The 21151-nt window shown below is 39.7% G+C and overlaps 1 protein-coding gene across 1 annotated transcript in view; it reads right to left on the reverse strand.

Annotated features, from left to right (window-relative positions):
* Glg1 (golgi glycoprotein 1) overlaps positions 1-21151 on the reverse strand; it is a 104620-nt gene that overhangs the window by 49905 nt on the left and 33564 nt on the right. The window contains exon 2 of the mRNA XM_031341453.1: positions 199-231. Within this exon, the coding sequence (XP_031197313.1) occupies positions 199-231 (33 nt within the window). The remainder of the gene's footprint in view (positions 1-198; positions 232-21151) is intronic.

A 21151-nucleotide genomic window follows, 5' to 3' on the forward strand; every position in this document is an offset into this window, starting at 1 on the left:
AAAAAAAAAAAAAAAAAAAAAAAAAAAAACCAACAAAACAAAACAAATAAAGTTCCTTAAACAAGGCTTATTATCCACTTAAAACTAGTAGCATCAGAGAAAATATAAAGCTTCCAGAAAAAAAATGAAAGAGCATCCCAAAGTCTGTCATCGTATTTATAAAGCACATATGGCAAATCACTAAAAAACCATACTTACATGATTGCAGTCTGAAGAAATCTCGTTCTCGGGCTAGAAGAAAGAAAATAAATGTTTAAAAAAACCAAACAAACACTAAAATAACCAACCCATCAAGTTTTCAAACATCACAAAAACAAAGTTAAAACCAGAATCTGAATATTTAATCAAATGTCTTTTCAGCACAAGGAACAAACTGAAGCTGACATACCTTCCAGATCTCTGAGGGCAAATTTAGCAAAAAGTTACATATGAGAAATCCCTTCTCTATCAAAAGTATGACGTGGAAATGGGTAAATATACTAATACAATAATGTAACAGCAACATTAGTACTCTTTTATTATTAAAAAAATATGACATTTTCTAATTTTGAATGCTAAAGAGGAAAGTCTGGAGAGATGGCTCCAAAGTTAAGAGCACAGGCTGCTCTTCTCAAAGACCTGGGCTCAATTTCTAGCACTCACTTGGTTGCCCACAACCATTTGTAACTCCAGATCAATGTCCTTTTCTGGATTCCATAAGTACTGCACGCATGTGGTGCACAGACATACATGCACACAAATCACAAAACATATAAAAGCAAAATTAATTAAAAAAAGAAACTAGAGGACCAGCTAGAGTCAGGTGTGTTGACCCTCACACTGAGGATCAATATGGGTTTTTTTCACAATTGAGAATTTAGATGTTCATATACAATCCAGGGTTTCTGAGCTGGGTATGGTGGATCACTCCTAGCACTTGGGAGGCTAAAACAAGAGGAGAGCCACAATTTTGAGGCCAGCTTGAGCTACACAGTGAGACTCTACTCAGAACCACCTCCCTCAAAACCAAAGCAAGCAAACAGAAATGTCCTAGGCTTATCAGAGTACACAGGAGGTCCAACAATGGTTTAAAAACTAATTTAGGGCATTTTGAAACTAGGGCAGGAGGAGTGTGAATTGGAGGTGACTCTGGGCTATATAGCAAGACCCTGTCTCAAGAAAAATAAAAGTAGCTGAATACAGCAGTTTGGGTTTGTGCTCCTGTACTTGGGAGTCTGAGATAGGAAGGTCGGTGTTAGTTCGAAGTCAGCCTGAGTCATGTTGTGAATTTAAGGCCAGACTGGGTTTAATGTGAGAGATCTTGTTCCACAAAATTAATTAATTAAGATAAAAATTCAGGATTCTGGGAAGAACCACGGCTTAGTAGTTACGAGTGCATGCTGCTCCTACAGAGGTCTAAGTGAAGTTCCCAGCACCCATGTTGGTGTCTAATAACTGCCTGGACCTCCACAGGGACCTACACTCATATACACCCACCTATACATACAGTTTTAAATAACAATAAAGCCAAAAACAAAACAAAATTGAATAAAAATTAAATAAAAATAAGTAAATAAATAAAAAAGTAAAACAAAAATATGAGATTGTTCCAGGAGGAATCCTGTTGTTTCCTGTCCAGGCAGCTGCCCTGAAATGCCCTATAAGCCTCCAATCTCAGCCATGCCAGCCTGGCCTGGCCAGGAGCTCCACAGGACACTGCTATGCCTTCCTTACATCTCACTCTAGTTTTGCTCTCTCTCCATCTTACCCCTGATCTCTTCCTTTGTTAGCTGCATTTGGCCTAGAAAAACTACACAGAAAGCAATAATTTAAAAGGGAAAGGGGTAAAGAAGGCACAAAAGGACTGCCCATGAATGCTCTGATAACAAAGAATGACTGCCACAGGTTTTCCAAAGGAACTTACTTGTGGTTTAGATCCAATGATACCCAATATCTTTGTACTTACCCCTGATCTTTGACTCTTAGACTAGAATTTGCGATAGATAGCTTGGGAAATACAAGTTACCTCCACTTAAAATGCACTTAGTTATATTTAATGACTTCATTCTTGAGTTCCCTTTTAAAAAAAACTAAAGTAGCTTTAATTTTTATTTTTGCCATTTTATTATTATAAATCTCTCTCCTCCCCCCCCCCTCTCTCTCTCTCTGTGTGTGTGTCTCTGTCTGTCTCATTGGAGGGGAGGGAACAGGATCTCACTCCGTATGTAGTTCTGACTAGCCAGAAACTCAAAAGACATGCCTGCCTCTGTCAGCGTGATGGATTTAAAGGCATGTCCCACCACTCTTAACTTTTTTTTTTAACTGCAGAACTAGCAATGGTGAGGCTAGGAAGCCTAGTCACATAAGTGACAGGGCCAGAATTTGAACCTGCATGGTTTGAGTTCAAAATCCATTGGCTTAGTTTACCCACTACGTTTGCTTGGAGTAGGGGAAGTAAAACTCTTGGTCAGGATGCTGCCGTAACAGTCCTGAAAGTGAGGACTCTCTACCAGCTAAGCTACTGAGAAAGGCCAGTTTATTTGTTGTCCATGTCTCAGTAGGCCACATTTCTAAAGTGAAACAAAATTCACTGTGAAGCGGTACAGCTGAAAATGAAGTAAAAATAAATCTATAATTACTACCTGACAAAATAGAGCAGTCTGTCCGTAAGTATAGTTACCAGCTAGTTACTGCTATGAGGAAGAGGAAATCACACATGGCAAAGTTCTTTGGAAAATGAAACAGCTTTCACATAAAAGTAAACACTAAACATGAGTTTAAAAGAAAAACAAATTTGGCCAGGTAGCAGTGGTACCTGCCTTTAGTCCTAGCTCTTGGGAGGTAGAGGCAGGGGATCTTCTGAGTTCAAGGCCAGCCTGGTCTAGAGTGGGATCCAGGACAGCAAAATCAAAACAAAAAAGAAATTTAATGTTACTATAAGAAAAAGCTCTATGATGTGTACACTGAACTTTCATGTACTATTTTTCCACATTTCTTTCTTTTCTTTTGGTTTTTCCAGACAGGGTTTCTCTGTGTAGCCCTAGCTATCCTGGAACTCTATCTGTAGATTAGGTTGGTCTCGAACTCACATACATCCGCCTACCTATGCTTCCTAGTGCTGGGATTAAAAGTGTGCACCAACAAGCCTGGCTCAAATCTCTCTCTCTCTCCCTCCCCCCTCCCCCTCCCTCCCTCCTTCCTTCCAGATTTATTTATCTTATGCATTTGTCTCCTTGTCTATCACTCATGTGGCCAAGGAGGCCAAAAGAACTAACATTACTGGTGGTTGTTAACTGCCAGATGTGTGGGTGCTGGGAGCTGGCTCTTAATAAGCCATCTGTACAAACACCTATTTTTCAAATTTCTTATGTCTTTAGTGTTGAGAATTAGAATGTTGGGCTGGCAAGATGGCTTGAAGGGATAAAACCTCTAGCCCAGTGAGAAATGTCAAATTCCCCATCTTTAAAACTTTTACACAATTCTTTTAATCTTCCCAACATGCTAAAACTTTTGTTCATAGAAAGCATTGGTCCCCTTCCTCTATATTCCAGATGGATTAGCAGCTGACCCTATCCTTTTAAAACTAGCCAATCGGAAAGACTATGAGGTTGAACCAAAGCTAGTGGGGAAGGCGAAGTCCGCACCAGAATTAGAATAAGAAGTAAGTGAACTTCCTGCCCACCATGTTTGTGCTAACCTGGCTTGGACAATGCTACACCCTTTTTGCAAAAAGTAACTGGCTTGTTCAGATGCTTTGCTTTGTTCCTGTGTTTCCTACTTTCTTTGTTTCTAATAAAAAGAAAGAAATCAGACATTATAAATTCCATCCCTGGAAACCCCATGGTACAAGGCTAGAACTAACTCCAAAAGCTGTCTTCTGACTTCCAGGAGTGTGCTCTGACGTATGCTCACTTGCATGCACACACACATAACTAATATTTTTTAATTTAGAAAGGAATTATTAACAAGTCAAGGAATTACATAAAGTATTAAGAAGAAAAATACTTCTACTGAACTATAAATTCAATTCAGAATTTAATAGGAATCAACATTCATAGTTATTTATAAAATCTATTTAAAATGGACCTTATTAGGCTGTTGGGTAATGATTAGACTATACTACACTACTATGAACTTTTTACTTACTTGTTTCAATAAGAACAAATACTTTAATGCCTTTGAGTCCCATAATCATTGAGTTAATCGAGTTTAACTTTGTTTTTAACCACTCAATTTCAAGTGTTAATTTAAAACTTTTTTTTTTTTTTTTTTTTTTTTTTTTTTTTTTGGTTTGGTTTTTCGAGACAGGGTTCCTCTGTGTAGCCCTGGCTGTCCTGGAACTCACTCTGTAGACCAGGCTGGCTTCGAACTCAGAAATCTGCCTGCCTCTGCCTCCCAAGTGCTGGGATTAAAGGTGTGTGTCACCACCGCCCGGCTAACTTAAAACTTTTAACAAGAATTTATTAACAAGAATTTGTTCTTGGGCTGCAGAGATGGCTCAGAGGTTAAGAGTACTGGCTGCTCTTCCAAAGGTCCTGAGTTCAATTCCCAGCAATCACATGGTGGCTCACAACCATCTGTAATGGGATCTGATGCCCTCTTCTGGTGTCTGAAGACAGTGACAGTGTACTCATATACAATAAATAAATAAATCTTAAATAAAAAATTTGTTCTTATTTGTATAGTGTTCTATACTAATCCCTTTTAACTTATACACAAGCAATGTCATAATCTTTCTATTCAAATACATTTCAGATTAAGAGTATTTGTGGCCTGCTGAGATTGTTCAGAGTGAAAAGGTGTGAAGTCTAAAAACCTGAGTTTGATTCCGATGCCCCCCCTAGTTGTCCTCTGACTTCCATAGGAGTGAGGTGGCACACACCCATCTTCCTCACAGGCACATGAAATAAACAAGTAAAATGTAATTTAAAAATTAAAAAAACAGGGCTAGAGAGATGGCTCAGCGGTTAAGAGCACTGACTGCTCTTCCAAAAGTCCTGAGTTCAAATCCTAGCAACCACATGGTGGCTTACAAGCACCCATAATGAGATCTGATGCCTTCTTTTGAGATGTCTAAAGACAGCTACAGTGTACTTACATATAATAAATAATAAATCTTTAAAAAAATTAAAAAACAATAAATCAAACAAACAAACAAAAATTACCAGGGATGGTGGCACACAGCTTCAATCTCAGCAGAGGCAAGAGAATCTCTCTGAGTTTGAGGCTAGCCTGGTCTTTATAGTAAATTCCAGGCCAGTCAGGGCTATATACTGAAATCCTATTTCAGACCCATAGGGACTCCATAGACCAACAAAGTCAACTAACCTGAACCCCTGCCCTTGGGGTGGGGGTGGGGTTGCCCCCAAAGACTAAATCACCAATCAAAGATTGAGAATAGGCTAGATCTATGCCCCCCCTCATATGCAGCAGGTATACAACTTGTAGGTTCCCCAACAACTGGAGAGGAGGCTGTCCCTGAACCTGTTGCCTGCCTATGAATTCCATTCCCCTAACTGGGCAGCCTTTCCTGGCCTCAATGGGAGAGGATGTGCCAAGTCCTGCAGTGACTAGGTCTTACGGTTGAAAGCCGTCTTACAGCAAAGACAAACTAGAGTCATTCTTGTTTATGATTAAATCTGTCTCTCAGGGATTGAGCTATGCCCTACCTGTAACCTTAACTACCAATGGTTCTGTACTGCCTGTTCCAGGAAATGGCAATTACATCTTTGCTTCAGGAGGCTATTAAGACCCCACTGCAAGCAGATCTTTGTTTCAGGAGGTTGTTATAACCAAGTTGCAATGCTTATGTTCTGCTTCTGTAACCCCACCTATTTGCTTTTCAAATCCCCCATTTGGAAATTCCCTGCTCCTGAACTATAAAAACCCTTGTCTTCCCCATGGTCCATGATCTCTTGAACTCCACCTTAAAGAAAGACAGTCTGTGTACATGAATAAAAAGAGCTTACTTTAATTAATTCGGCTATGATTTGGGTCAGTGGTATGCATGTCTCCTCACATTTGTGGGGTTAACACTGTATTCTAGTATTCTTGTCTCCTATTGAAAAGTGTGTCCAGGCTCTGTCAGCACAGAGAAGACACAGGAAGCAGATCCTGAACCTAACCTCTTGATCAAAGTCTGGAGCAGTCTGATCAAACAACCTGCATAGCCACACAAGAGAACAAATATCCTTGTGGAGGAAATGGTAAATGAGATCCTCAATACTTCTACTAGTAAAAGAGCCAATCTACTGACAACCACATAACTGTATTTTCATATTGCATTAATAATTTCTGATTATTTATGACATAATGGAACACAGAAGAACTGCAACTTTAGAAGCCAGAGCTTATTTTTTTGTTTTTTCCACACGTGCACAGACACACACACACACACACACACACACACATACATACATACACCTACATGTGTGGACGCCTGGACATGCATATTCCCACGTCAGAGCACAACTTGTGGGAACTGGTTTTCTTTCCATCTTGTGTATTCTAAGAATCAAATTCAGGTGGTGAGGCTTGGCAGCACATGACTGCCAATGAGAATCAACTAGAGAACGATTGAGAGGAAATAGCAGGTTAAAAGTGTGGTGCTACTGCTGGTTTGTTTCTCAGAATGTGCTAATTCCACAATCAAATCACCACCAAATACTGTAACGACTGAGACCTGGAAGCCCCACTTGCCCAAGGACAGCTGGCTTCCTGGTATGCTGGAGGCTGTACATGTAAGGTAACAAGTCAGACGTTTTCACTTCAATTAACAAGGTTTGTTGTTCCAACTGCACAGAATGTGCTTGATCACAGGTAGGCAGGAGACACCTAAGCAGAAAGTACATCAGGATGCATACTTGCCCCAAGCTAGACTAAGACAGAGAAGTATGCTGCCTGTGGGTTTTGCCTTTATGAGTACCTGACTGAGGTAATTCAACACCATTCTCTGGGAACCCTGGGTATGGACCTGGCCAGTATTAAATTATGCTTGCTTTAATTGTACAATTATGGATTTGGTCTTTCTCTTTATGATTTACAAGCTTAAGAACACCCATTTCTGCCGAGCAGTGGTGGCGCACGCCTTTAATCCCAGCACTTGGGAGGCAGAGGCAGGTGGATTTCTGAGTTCGAGGCCAGCCTGGTCTACAGAGTGAGTTCCAGGACAGCCAGGGCTGTACAGAGAAACCCTGTCTCGAAAAACCAAAAACAAACAATCAAACAAACAAACAACCCACCTACTTCCTCTAAACTGTGAATGTAGACACACTTGATTATCTTTAATCCTAAAAGAACAGCACAGGACACAAACCCCAGAATAACTAAGGCAGAATATAGTTGAGAATGTTCTTCCATCTTTCTAGCCGTCAGTGAAATGATCCTCAAAATGGAATTAACCAATATATATTTTGAAGTAACTCTGTCCAGCTGGAGCATGACAGGCATGGCTCTGACAAACCTTGCCCTTCTTCCAGATTCCCTCTACCTTGCTAAAAACCATTAGATTACATTCCGAAAGCTGGCCACGAAGGCCTATTCCCTTATTTGGCTACTTCTTCCTCCTGAAACTGACAAACAAGGTCCAGCTATCAAAGTATTGAGGTCCAGTAATTAAAAGCCCCTAATTAACAAAAACAATTAAAAGTAAACACCTCATCCTAATGCAGGGTTTCCCCTTTACCTTTATATACCATAATTTTCCTAAGGACCATGTCTGTCTCCTCTCTATCCAGAGGTAGTCCTTTGTCCCTCTGACACAAATACCCTTTCCCCGTCTTCCTCATTCTGTATCTCCTGTCTTTGTCTCTTATTTCCCGCCCTCTGTTCCTCTGGAGTAAATAAATTTCCTTTGTGCTGAGAACTTGGTCTTGAGGATCCCGAGCCAATACTGATCTCTTACATGTTCAATAATAATGTCCCCCAAATTATACTAGGCACTGTTGTAAGACATAAAAAAAATAAAAGACTTTCATATCTAATCTCAGGTAGTTCAGAATACAGTAGTACAGAAAAATATCTAAGTCAAACAAATGTAGGTTTTAAGGCAGATCTAAAGAATTACTTAGAGCAGTGTTTCTCAATCTATGGGTCGTGACCCCTCTGGGGATCACATACCAAATATTCTGCATATCAAATATATACATTACAACTTATAACTAGCAAAATGATAGCAATGAAGTAGCAACAAAATAATTGTATGGTTAAGTGCCACCAACCTATATTAAAGGATTGCAGCATTAGGAAGGTTGACAACTACTGAGAATGAGTTATATGCAAAGACAAGTGGGAGAATGTTTGGGAAGCTGAAGCAGAAAAACCTACCAAAGGCCAACCTGAGCACACAGGAGGAGACAGCGCACCCAATTTCCACAAACAACTTTTTTTTAAAAGTACAGGAGCGAGGGAGGGAAGGAAGAAGGGAGAGAGACAGAGAGACAGAGAATGAGGGGGGAAGGGAGGCAGGTCAACCTTGGGTGTCATTCTTCAGTATCTGCTCACCTTGTTTTTTAAGACAGGGTCTCTCATTGAGACCCAAGGTTCACTGAATAAGCTACACTGGCTGGCCAGTGACCTCCAGATCTACATATCTCCTTCTCCCATGAGAAGGATCACAAGTGTGCACATCACACTCAGTTTTTCATGTGGATTTGCATATTCTCATGCTTGCAAGGCAAATACTTTCCCAAGTAGCTTCCCAGCCTTATGTTTTAATGGATTTTAAAATACATGTAATATTAGAATATTTCATTAATACATACATTAGAGGTATTAACTAAAATCCAAGTGGCTGGGTACACTTGTGAAGGATTTTTTTTTTCCCTTAATTAAATTATTTAAAGTGGGAAGGTCCACCTTTAATCCGGGCCACACCTTCTGGTGGTGGTAGCCTATATAAAGGACATGGAAAAAGGAAGTTTGTACACTTTGCCTGCTTGCACTTACTGGCAAGTCCATTCCTTCACTGACATTAGAATCTACTTTTTCAGGATTCTGGCATATACTGAAGACAAGCTGAGTCACACAGTCTCATGGACTGAACAACTACTGGATTCTTACTTAGGCTTTCTATTGGTAGACAGCTGGTAAGACTAGCTGGACTACAGCCTGTAAACCACTCTAATATTAATAAACACACACACACCACTCACTGCCATTTGTATTCCTCCAGAAAAGCCTGAATAATATATATATATATATATATATATATATATATATATATATATATATATATATATATATAAATTTTTCAAATCCTAAGGATAGAGAACTGAAATTTGGGGTAAGATGGATACATGGCTCAATGGTTAACAGTTCCCAGCACCTACTCATAACTACCTATAACTCCAGTTCAACTGCACTCTTCTTATCTCAGAGGGTACTAGGTACACATGTGGTGCACCAACATACATGTGAGCAAAGCATTCACACACACATAAAATAAAGATTTTTAAGTCTTAAAACAAAAAAGCAGCAGCTATAGGAATAGGAAAGAGAGAACCCAGCACACATACCCACTCTCCATGTAGTGGTAAATAAAACAGAGTAGGAACTTGGTGGTGTTCAAATAACTGCAGCAAACAAAGGCAGTAAGACAGGAGGATGACCACAGAGTAATTGGAGATACTTGCTTGACTCCAATAAAAACCAATGCTGGTGTATCAGGGCCTAAGCTGTCACTTAACTGATACTATATTTCTTCCAAAATAACAGCCTCAACCCAAATAGGACTGTGCTCAATTTTACAGTCAAAGATATTCAAGTAGAAAGAAACAGTTTAACATAACCAGAGTACACTTGCTAAGTGGCAAACTAGGCTATAAGGAATGACAACAAATGATAATGAGAGACTTAAGGTGAGCTTTCAGTGTAATGCTGCTCCCCCAAAAGATGGGTTGGTAGGGTAGGTTAGTGTTCTAGGATCTTAATTTTAAAATTTTATTATTGATGATGATGATGATGATGATGATGAAGGTGATATTGATGACGATGATGTGGATATGCAGGTATATTATTTGTGTACAGGTACATGTACTCCACAATGCGAGTGTGGAAGTCAGAGAACAACTTTCAGGAGCTGGCTCTCTCTTTCCATTATGAGTTCCAGAGATGTCAGGTTTCAGGCTTCCATGACAAGTAATTTCACCCACTAAGGCTCTTTAAAATCTAAAATGGTTTAATGTGGCAGTTAAATAATGAATTCAGATGTAGGCAGATGACATAGTTATATAAACTAGGGACCTAGATTAGCCCTTAAGTAGCCACTCTGAATTATGAGAACTTCGCTCACCTTATTAGCTTTTCTACATCAGTGACTCAGAAGTTGTGGCTATTCTTGTACTTAACCTCCTCCTCAGGAAAAGTAAAACTGAAACAGTTGATTTTAAGACTTAAAATTCCTAGCCCTTCCTCAAAGCTCCATAAATTCAGAGCTGGTTATAAGGAAAGGGATATTTGGTAGAAGAACAAATGCCCAGCACCCGGGAGGCTCAGACAAGAGGACAAGGTCTTAGGCAGTATGAGGACCATGCATCAAAAGGCCTGAGTAATAGAACCACAGTACACATCTACACAGGTTCACGACATTATGCAACTTAACTTGAGACTGCAGAGGGCAGGCTTGGGACTTGAACTGATATTTCTTTTCATAGGGCTTAGGATTCATGATGACTCAATATGTTTTGGAACCTGAGTTTCTACAGAAACTTTTTGTTTTAAATCCCCCCAAAGATTTTACTAGACAAAGGAAAATAATAAAACATTGTTTAGCTCAGTGGTTAAGAAAGTCTTCTGGGGCTGGAGAGAGCCTCAGCGGGTAAGAGCACTGACTGCTCTTCCGAAGGTTCTGAGTTCAAATCCCAGCAACCACATGGTGGTTCACAACCATCTGTAATGAGATCTGACGCCCTCTTCTGGTGCGTCTGAAGACAACTACAGTGTACTTACATATAACAATAAATAAATCTTTAAAAAAAAAAAAAAAGAAAAGAAAGTCTTCTGCTCTTCCAGAGGACACAAGTTTGAGTCCTAGCACTCATGCCAGCCACAACTGCCTGTAACCTCAGCTAGTCCCTGAGGGCACCTGTATACACACACACACACACACACACACACACACAAACTTTAGAAAATTAAATTATGAGCTTAATAATTTAAGTATTAGTTGCGGTTCCTTCCATGAATCTCTAAAAATCTGTGATGTAGAATTTAAATATAGAAGTATGTTGAATTTTCAGTCTTTTAAATGCAGGTAATTTGCATATTATCATGGCCACCACTGATTTACTTCAGTCATTCTCACTGGTCAAAGTCCTAACGAAGAGCTTTCAGAATAAATTACTGAATAGGTTTAGGTCTGAATGTTCTCTATTGAACTGACAATCTTATTCACTTACAAAGAAGGTTTTTATAAGAAGCATAAATATAAAGAGATGTACTACCTAAGATAAACTGGCCAAGTATTGAGTCTTGCCAGAGAAATTAACAGATTTCTAATACTAACTGAATGAAAATGCTTGACAGGAATCTGTCTGTAGAGACTAGCTGATAAGAATTTCAGCCGGGTGGTGGTGGCGCACGCCTTTAATCCCAGCACTTGGGAGGCAGAGACAGGCAGATTTCTGAGTTCGAGGCCAGCCTGGTCTACAGAGTGAGTTCCAGGACAGCCAGGGCTACACAGAGAAACCCTGTCTGGAAAAAAATAATAATAATAATAAAATAAAATAAAATAAAAAAAGAATTTCAATACTGTGGAGAGACTAGAATGTTGCAGGTCTAGAGGCTAATTACCTTGAGCTAAGTTCTGGCCCTCCAAAGCAATGGTTCCTTGCCCCAAGTCAGAACTAGCATCTTGTGACAGTAGATAAAAAGCCTTTTGATTAGAATCGATTGACTTAGCAGAAAACTAGCTTCTACTACCTTCAAAGACAGAAATGCCACCAGATACTACCTTCAGCCTAAACGGCATCTCCCTTGTAGAAGATGTGCCTTGCCTCTCTAGTGCACTCATCAATGTATTTTAAAATTGCCTTGATTTGTGACTTTTTCTGTTCTATAGAACTATAAAAACATTATAAAACTGTTTCCACATCAGAACATGGACTTTGGGGTAACGTATATCTGTGTTCCCGAGTATGGTCACTCAAAATGGCTCCCGAATAAACAATCCCTTTAAGATAAGCACTATGGTTTTTGTGTGGACATAACCTAGAAACTATCCCAGTTTCCGAGACAGAAACTGAGAGCTGGGTGGTGACTAGAATACTAACCATCCTAAAGCTTTACCAACTAAAGTTGAAACACCCACCAGAAGAATGAAAAAAAAAATGTTGCTTTTTCTGAGTATTGGGTACTAAGTCTACAACAGATCTGCTTACCAATGAAAACGTCCTTGGAAACATTTGGAAGGCAGCACAGATGCCTCCTCCTGAGTAGGGACATTCTACCTTAGTCCTTTCAATCCATCCAGGAGGGAATTCACAATCATAGGTACAATTCATTTACTAATCTAGTCCAAAGCCTGCTCCTCAAAGCAAAGTGAATACAACATAATTGTTATCTAATGGGATAAACTCTTTATAGCTTTGGAAAAACTGTCCCTGAATAAGTCCCCTCAGATTCAAAACTACTTTCCAATCAGTGCCTTATTTCTGCTCATCCAGGGAGTACAGCTGAATTCTATTTTTCCAAAGGATAGTGATTAACACAGTTGTATGTCTCCTAACAATGTGCTTTTCCTGGCTACAGTGGTCCAACCATCTACAAAGCCAGCACTTTGGAGAGGAAGGCAGTTAGAAGTTCAAGGCCATCCTTGGGCTATATGAGACAGTCTCAACATTTCCCTCCCAAACAAACACTGAATACACATACTCTAGCTGTATTAAATAGTGTAATAAATGGAAGTAAGCCAAGGACCCTCACCTCACCCCACCATCCAACCATTTTTCACAGTTCACAGCTGAATAAAGAATAGAGTGGGGGAAGGGCTGCTGGTATTTTAAAGAAAAACAAGCCCAGCAGTGGTGGCAGTGGTGGCGCATGCCTTTAATCCCAGCACTTGGGAGGAAGAGGCCGGCCTCTACAGAGTGAGTTCCAGGACAGCCAGGGCTACACAGAGAAACCCTGTCTGGAAAAAACCAAAAGACAGCACCATCAATACCAAAGGGACCAGATAAAGCAAAAGGGGAATGTGGGGAGGATAGCTTTTGAGCTAAGCCTTAAAACAAGGGTATGGTTGCTTGTAAGATGCTGTGTAGATGTTGAGGTAGGTGATGCAGGCTTGTATGGGACTGAAACAGGGTGATGGTGGTATTGTTGGAAAGGCATCTTCTATGTAGATACCTGAGCAAGAAAGTGAGGAACCCTATGCTGACCATTCGTAGGACTACTTATTTACTATCTCCTGATATCTATCCAGATAACTATAAGGCTTTAATGTACCTCAAGGTAGGTTCAATTTTGTTTTACAATAATCCAAATTAACATGTTACACTAAGTCCTCAGGAATGGGTTTAACTTACTTCCATTACTTGTGTTCTTCACAAGTGGGTGGTAAGACAACACTGCTGATAAATGTTTTACAGTTATTCGCTTACACAGGAACATGCTTGATTTTAAAAGGGGTAAAGGAGAGTAGGCAAGACGGATATGGTAATGGTCCGAGAAAAATAAACAGGCAAAGGTTCCAAAATATGCAGACCTTTTTATAGGGCCAGTTCAAATTACCGGCACTTCTACAGGAACAATTTAATTCTGAGAATAGCCTACCACTTGAATTAGACCAAATCAAGCTGCTACATAGTCAGGCAGGAGTGTGATTCTAGCTCTTAGGAACTAAGGAAGGAGTATCATTGACAGTTGAACATCAGCTTGAGGAACCCTGACTAGCCCTGGCCATAGAGTGAAACTGTCTCAAAAAGAAATAAATATCACTATTTGAAACAACAAATGCTGTTGAAATGATAGAGGCTAAACACCTACTTTGAGAAATGCTGCTAAATTAATGAACAATAATAAAGCTGCAATCTTTTATAAACATTCTCCTTAATCTCTAAATCATATCTACGCCTTCTAAAGTAGTAATTTACTAATATAAAAATCAATTAACTTAATAACCAAAGCACAAAGCATTATAGATACAGAGAATCCTTTTGCTGGTACTCCACTTGAATTATAAAACCTGTACAAATTACAGTGTCCACAATGTAATTATCATAGAAGAGAATCAGAAAAAGCAAGACATTTTGACTCCAACTGCTACAAATCAACTTGAATTTCGTGACTCAACTTGAATCATGTGATTACCACATCAAGCAAGAGGAAATAACTTTCGAGAAGTAAACAAGAAGGAGGAACAAGAGAACAAAGGCTGAATATTGACAGATCTTAAAAAAAAAAAAGTCAGGGTGTAATGGCAAGGTCTTTATGCCTACCACTTGGGAGGCAAGGGTTGGCCTTGTCTACATAGTAACTTCCTGGACAGCCGGAAAGACCCAATCTCAAAGTCCCACCCCAAATTATTTTATTTACTTATGTGTGCATGTTCAAGTGACTGTGTGTATGTGCATGTGTATGTGCAGATGAGTGTGCTGGTGTGTGTACAGAGGCCAGAAAATATAAGATCCCTGGAGTTAAAGGCTTTTGTGAGACATCTGACTTGTTATGTGAGTGCTGGGATCCAAACTCCTATCATTACAACTATTCAGGAAGCACTTTTTTTTAAAAAAGAATTATTTACTGTATGTATATGCATACACTATAGCTGTCTTCAGACACACTAGAATAGGGCATCAGATCCCATTAAAGATGGTTGTGAGCCACCATATGGTTGTTGGGAACTGAACTCAGGACCTCTTGTGAAGAGCAATCAATGCTCTTAACCACTGAGCCGTCCGTCTCTCCAGCCCCAGGAAGCACTCTTAAAATATTGTTTTAAGGGGGCTGGAGAGATGGCTCAGCAGGTAGGAGCACTGACTGCTCTTCTAAAGGTCCTGAGTTCAAATCCCAGCAACCACATGGTGGCTCACAACCATCCCTAATGAGGTCTAACACTCTCTTCTGGTGTGTCTAAAGACAGCTACAGTGTACTTTCATATAATAATAAATAAATATTAAAAAAAATAGTTTTAAAATACTTCTTTTTTTTTTTAAAGATTTATTATTATATGTAAGTACACTGTAGTTGTCTTCAGACACACCAGAGGAGGGCATCAGATCTCATTACAGGTGGTTGTGAACCACCATGTGGTTGCTGGGATTTGAACTCAGGACCTTCGGAAGAGCAGTCAGTGCTCTTAACCGCTGAGCCATCTCTCCAGCCCAAAATACTTCTTAAGTATGGCTGTGATTTAAACATGTGTTCCTTCCCTAGTACAGAATGTTCATCTCCAGCAGCCATTATAAATTAGCCCTAAGTATCCATCAATGCAAATTATAACAGTGGCTACAGAGTACAGACTTTGGAAAGAAAGATCTATATTAAATGTAGGCTCTTCAAGAAACTGTGTGTACTCACATGTAGGTATAATGGAACAAAATAATGTAACCCTTGTTGTAAGCAAATAAATATTATCTATAGTTACCAAAGTAATATTCTATACTTGAGAGTATTAATTTTGCTATGTCCCAACAGGATGAACCAATCTCAAAAATTAAAGTCTAGGCCAGGTGCAGCAGCACACTCAGTGTTAGGTTTCAAACCTGGAACAAATGGCTGAGGTGCCTATTAACATATCAAAGAGAACCTGGCCACCAGAGTCTCCTCCCTGCATACTTCATTCCCAACTGGTTAGGGGGGCCCTCCTGGTTGGCATATCTATCCCCCAGCCCCCTGAACCCTCTAACACAAAGGGCTAGGCTGCTCGTCCCTGTATAATCCAACCATTTTGGTTACTTGCTCTCTTTTGTACCTGATCCCCCAGCTCTCCCTTCTCCCTCCCCATTTTGCCACATGGCCTGGCTCAGGGTCAGGTCCACTCTGGACTGTCCTAGATATCCCTGTCTCTGGCTATGCTCTCCCCTTTATCTATAATAAATGTTCTACTCCATAACTAGAAGCAGTCATTTCCTTTCCTTTTTATTTCTTTTTTCCATTCACTCAGTACTTGGAAGACAGGAGGATCTCTGAGTTTGAAGCCAGCCTGGTCTACATAGCAAGCTCCAGGACAGCCAAAACTACATAGAGAGAGACTCATATTTAAAAAACAAACAAACAAACAAACAAACAGAATAAGTAAAATATAAAATAAAACAGGGGCTAGAGAAATGGCTTAGCAGTTAAGAGCACTTGCTGTTCTTGCAGAAGACCTGAGTACAGTTCTCAGCACCCACACAGCGGTTTACAATCATCCATAACTCCAGTTCCTGGAAATCTGATGTTCTAATCTCCATGGGTACCAGACAAGCATGTGGTGGCCATAAACAGATGTAAGCAAAAACTAACACACACACACACACACACACACACACACACACACTCCCTCACCCCCCCATCCAAACAAATTAAAATAAAATAAAGAGGTTTTCTAGTAAGCAGGAGTAAGTTTCTAAGCTATGTAGAGTTGTGGATGAAACTTAATGGAAGAGTATGTGCTGAACATGAGAAACTCTGGATTCTGTTGGGTTTTGTTTTGATTTTGGGATAGGGTCTCACAATCTAACTTTGGCTGGCCTGGATGGAACTAATGTAATACTATTATTTAGTTTACATAAGTAACCACCACCACAGTGGTCTTGCATTGCCATAACTGGCCTAAGGTCACAGTTTATTCATGACAAAATTCAATTACTTCCTTCTTAAGGATAACAAGAAAAAAACTGTGCTATGATTTGGGAGAAGACAGTTATTAATTATGCTCTAAAGCATAGAATGCTTTAAAGTACAATGAAAAAGAAAAAAAGCACTTCTCAAATTAATCTTCCATTAATATTAGAGTTTCTGAAATCATCTGACAGAGTAATTACCAACACCAAACATCTTCCAATAGTCAAAAATCAAGTTGTAATACATAGATCCTTTCAATTTCTGGTATCAAAAGCCATATCCCTGTGATGTGTATTTTATTTATTTTACGTGTTGATGATGGTTTAAACTTGAATATTCAGGACAGAACATAACTAACTCAGATAATACTCCAGTGATTAAAGCTTATTGCTGCTTTTATAGAGGAACTGGGCTCAGTTCTTAGCACTCAAGTCAGTGGCTTAAAACCAATCAATCACCTGTGATTCCAGTTCCAGGGATTAATGGCGCTCTTCTGGCCTCTGTAGATACCCAAACACACACAACTGACATATAAACCCACACAAACAAACATTTTTCATAAATACATCCCTTTAAAAACTTCTCGGGCCAGGAGATGGAGCAACGGGTCAGTGATTAAAAGCAGTGGCTGGTCTTCCAGAGGACCCAGGTCTGATTCCCAGTGCCCAAATAACAGCTCTCAACCATCTGTAATTCCAGTTCCAGGGAATCCAATACCATCTCCGATATTAGGATATCTGAGGATATCCCAGGCATACTCACAGGCAAACACTGCCCCTCACCACACTTTAAAAATAAAAATAAAAAATTCCTAAAGTCAGGTACAGAAGCATATTAACTGTAATTCCAGTACTCAGGAGGCTAAAGCACAAGGATCGTGAGGTTTTCAGATTTGCCTGAGCTAAATATCCAAACGATACTGGGTGGTGGGGGTGGTGTGTATGTGTCAGAAATTTCACTTCCTAGCAGTCTAAGGTAAATGCTATGGCTTGAGTATGTCCTTCAGAGTACATGTGTTTTAGAGCCTCATTTTCTCAGCGGCAATGCTGGCAAGTGAGGCCTTGTGGGAGGCACAGCTGAGCTCTTATGAATGGATGGAATATCATCCATGCTCCAAGTTGGGTCCCTTTTCTCTTTTGCAATGTGCTCTCTCTTCCATGCTAATCTCTCATCCCATACATTTATATTAACAATCCAATGTTTGCAATCTTTCTTCCTTCTGAATATTTGGTTAGGGTGGGAAACAGAGAGAGCGAGTGAGCGCACCACACTGATGTAAGTGTGCAGGCACTTACAAGACACTAAACTATATTCTAAAAAGCATATATTCCTGCCGGGCGGTGGTGGCACACGCCTTTAATCCCAGCACTTGGGAGGCAGAGGCAGGTGGATTTCTGAGTTCGAGGCCAGCCTGGTCTACAAAGTGAGTTCCTGGACAGCCAGGGCTACTCAGAGAAACCCTGTCTCGAAAAACCAAAAAAAAAAAAAAAAAAAGGCATATATTCCTCTTTCCCACAGTAGCCATTCAAAAGCTCCTGAGACCCTATACATTTAAAGGATGTGTTTATAATGTGATCAGATACTGAAACTGGGAAGAGCTGAATGGCTTAATTTACGTGATACTGTGATGTGCCATAATCCTCAGCTAGCCTGGTCAACATGCTTACTTTAATGAGATAAGTATATGGGAACAGCAGCTCTGCTTCATGTCAGGCAACGTCGCTACAGTGTGTGGGTTTCCTCATAACAGCAGTCCTGCCATCTGGTGCAGCTTGTGTTGGCACTGTCAGGACACCAGATGCCAAAACTTCAACATGCTATTCTGGGACACTAAGTGTGGTAAATACAAACTTAAAATATAAATGAAAAAAAGGCCTTCTGCATTAAAAATATCAGACTTACCACTTAAAGCTAAACTATGTAACATTTCTTGATCTTTGAAATAAGACAAAGACTCAAAGAAAAGTCAGGAGATGGGATTGGAGATTTTCTGAAAACATTTTTGTTTAAGAATTTAAATGAGACCTAATTCTAACTATTCTATAAATATAAAGGTGCAGTGCACAAAAACAGCTTTTATAATCCTACTTTTTATTGGAGATGGGGTCTTACTCTGTAGACATGGCTGGCCTTGAATGGACAGACACCCCACCGGCCCGCCTCTGTTATCCACTGACCCACCCCAAGTGCTGGGATTAAATGTATATGCCATTACACCAGGACTGAAATGTATATTTTAGCAAGCCAAACAAGAACAAGAGTTGAGAAGCTGAAAAGATACACTTCAATGGGATAAATCTACCTGCCTCCAGCCACTTCTCCATGTCCCACACAACACACCAACAGGCCTTTCAAACAAGCTAATGTCTGAAGTAATTGAATCTTGTAAAGACTCATGCTGAGCTCAAAATACAGCTCAGTGGTAAAGTGCTTACCTAGCTCAGCCTAGACCACAGAGTCAACTCTTAGTACTGGTTTTTTTTGTTTGTTTTTTTTAAAAAAAAAGTCAGGTTGGAAAGATGGTTCAACTATTAAGAGTGATGGCTGCTCTTCCAGACAGAGTCCTGGATTCAATTCCCAGTACCCACATGGCAGCTCAGAGCTGTCTGTAGCTCTAGCTCCAAGGGGTCCAGCACCCTCACGCAGATTACATGCAGGCATACATCAATGCACATAAAATAAAAATAAATTAATTAAAAATAATGTTGCATGTAACAAAATTCTTCAATCCCTATAAACTGAGCAACTAGATCTGCTTAACTAAGCTCATAATTATAAAGGAAACATCAAACTGGGCCTGGCAATACTCATTTAAAGAAGGCAATTTTTGAGATTTTTCATTTGTTTCAGAGGTAAACTTTCTTTTAAGCTTGCTCCTTTTTCCTAAATTAATTATAATTAGCTAGCAACAAGAGTTTTATGAGTTACTTTATAGAAGGCAAGGAATTTTTAAGATAAGATCAAGTTGAACTTAAAATTGCCATTGAAGCTAGGTGGTGGTAGTGCGTTGGGAGGCAGAGGCAGGAGGATTTCTGAGTTCGAGGCCAGCCTGGTCTACAGAGTGAGTTCCAGGACAGGCACGGTTACACAGAGAAACCCTGTCTCAAAAAAAAATAATAATAAAATAAAATAAAACAAACACACACACACACACACACACACAAATTCTGGCACTCCTAATCCTAAACCTATAGAGCAAAAAACTGGGGTTGAGAATCAACAATCTGTGTGGGGATTTTTGTTTTGTTTTGTTTGCTCTTGTTTTTGTTTTTCGAGACAGGGTTTCTCTGTATAACCCTGGCTGTCCTGGAACTCACCCTGTAGACCAGGCTGGCCTTGAACTCAGAAATCCACCTGCCTCTGCCTCCCAAGTGCTGGGATTAAAGGCATGTGCCATTACTGGCTGGCTCTATGTGGGTTTTAAAAAAAGATTCATTTATTTATTTATTTTATGTATATGAGTACATTGTAGCTGTCTTCAGACACACTAGAAGAGGGCATCAGATCTCATTACAGATGGTTGTGAGCCACCATGTGGTTGCTGGGAATTGAACTCAGGACCTCTGGAAGAGCAGTCAATGCTCTTAACCACTGAGCTATCTCTCTAGCCCACAATCTGTGTTTTTAATGAGGCTAATAAGGTGGCTAAATTCGAGATCAGCTTAAGAACTATGGAGGTATAAAATACTTAGGTTTAGGGATAAGGAAACGTGCCTATGGACACATACAAATGTCATTATTGCTGAAACAATCTAGAAACTTTTTCCACCATATGTTTTGTTGTCATTTTCTAAAACACAATGGCTCATGACAGAGAAAACTAAAATAAATAAATAAATAAATAAATAAATAAATAAATAAATGCTGTTTTCAAATACTGCATTGCTAACATTCCTTCAAGTGCTTTATTTATTTTTTAAAAGGAAATAAAACTTTAAAGTGTCAATTAGGGTTAGAGATGAAGCACAGTGCTAATGCATGGGGAACTGGGTTTGCTTAGCAATCCCCACTCCTCTGATAAAGTGCCAGTTTGTGGAGTTGTATAAAAGTGTTGGTACACTGGGAAGTGGTGGCACATGCCTTTAATCCCAGCACTTGGGAGGCAGAGGCAGGCGGATTTCTGAGTTCAAGGCCAGCCTGGTCTACAAAGTGAGTTCCAGGACAGCCAGGGCTACACAGAGAAACCCTGTCTCAAAAAAACAAAACAAACATAGAAAAAACAAAACAAACAAAAAAACAGTAAAGTGCTGGTACACACACAGCTGGGCAAGACTTAAATTTAGGTGTCTTTTTGCCAAAGCCTATGATGCTACATAGTCTATATTAAATGTATGAGGAGAATATTACTGGTGAGAGAAAGGGAAGAAAGCATTCTTGGTTTTTTAAGGCTTCAAACTCATAATCCTCCTG

Source organism: Mastomys coucha, unplaced genomic scaffold, assembly GCF_008632895.1.
Source record: "Mastomys coucha isolate ucsf_1 unplaced genomic scaffold, UCSF_Mcou_1 pScaffold22, whole genome shotgun sequence".
In the NCBI taxonomy this organism is placed as follows: Eukaryota; Metazoa; Chordata; class Mammalia; order Rodentia; family Muridae; genus Mastomys; species Mastomys coucha.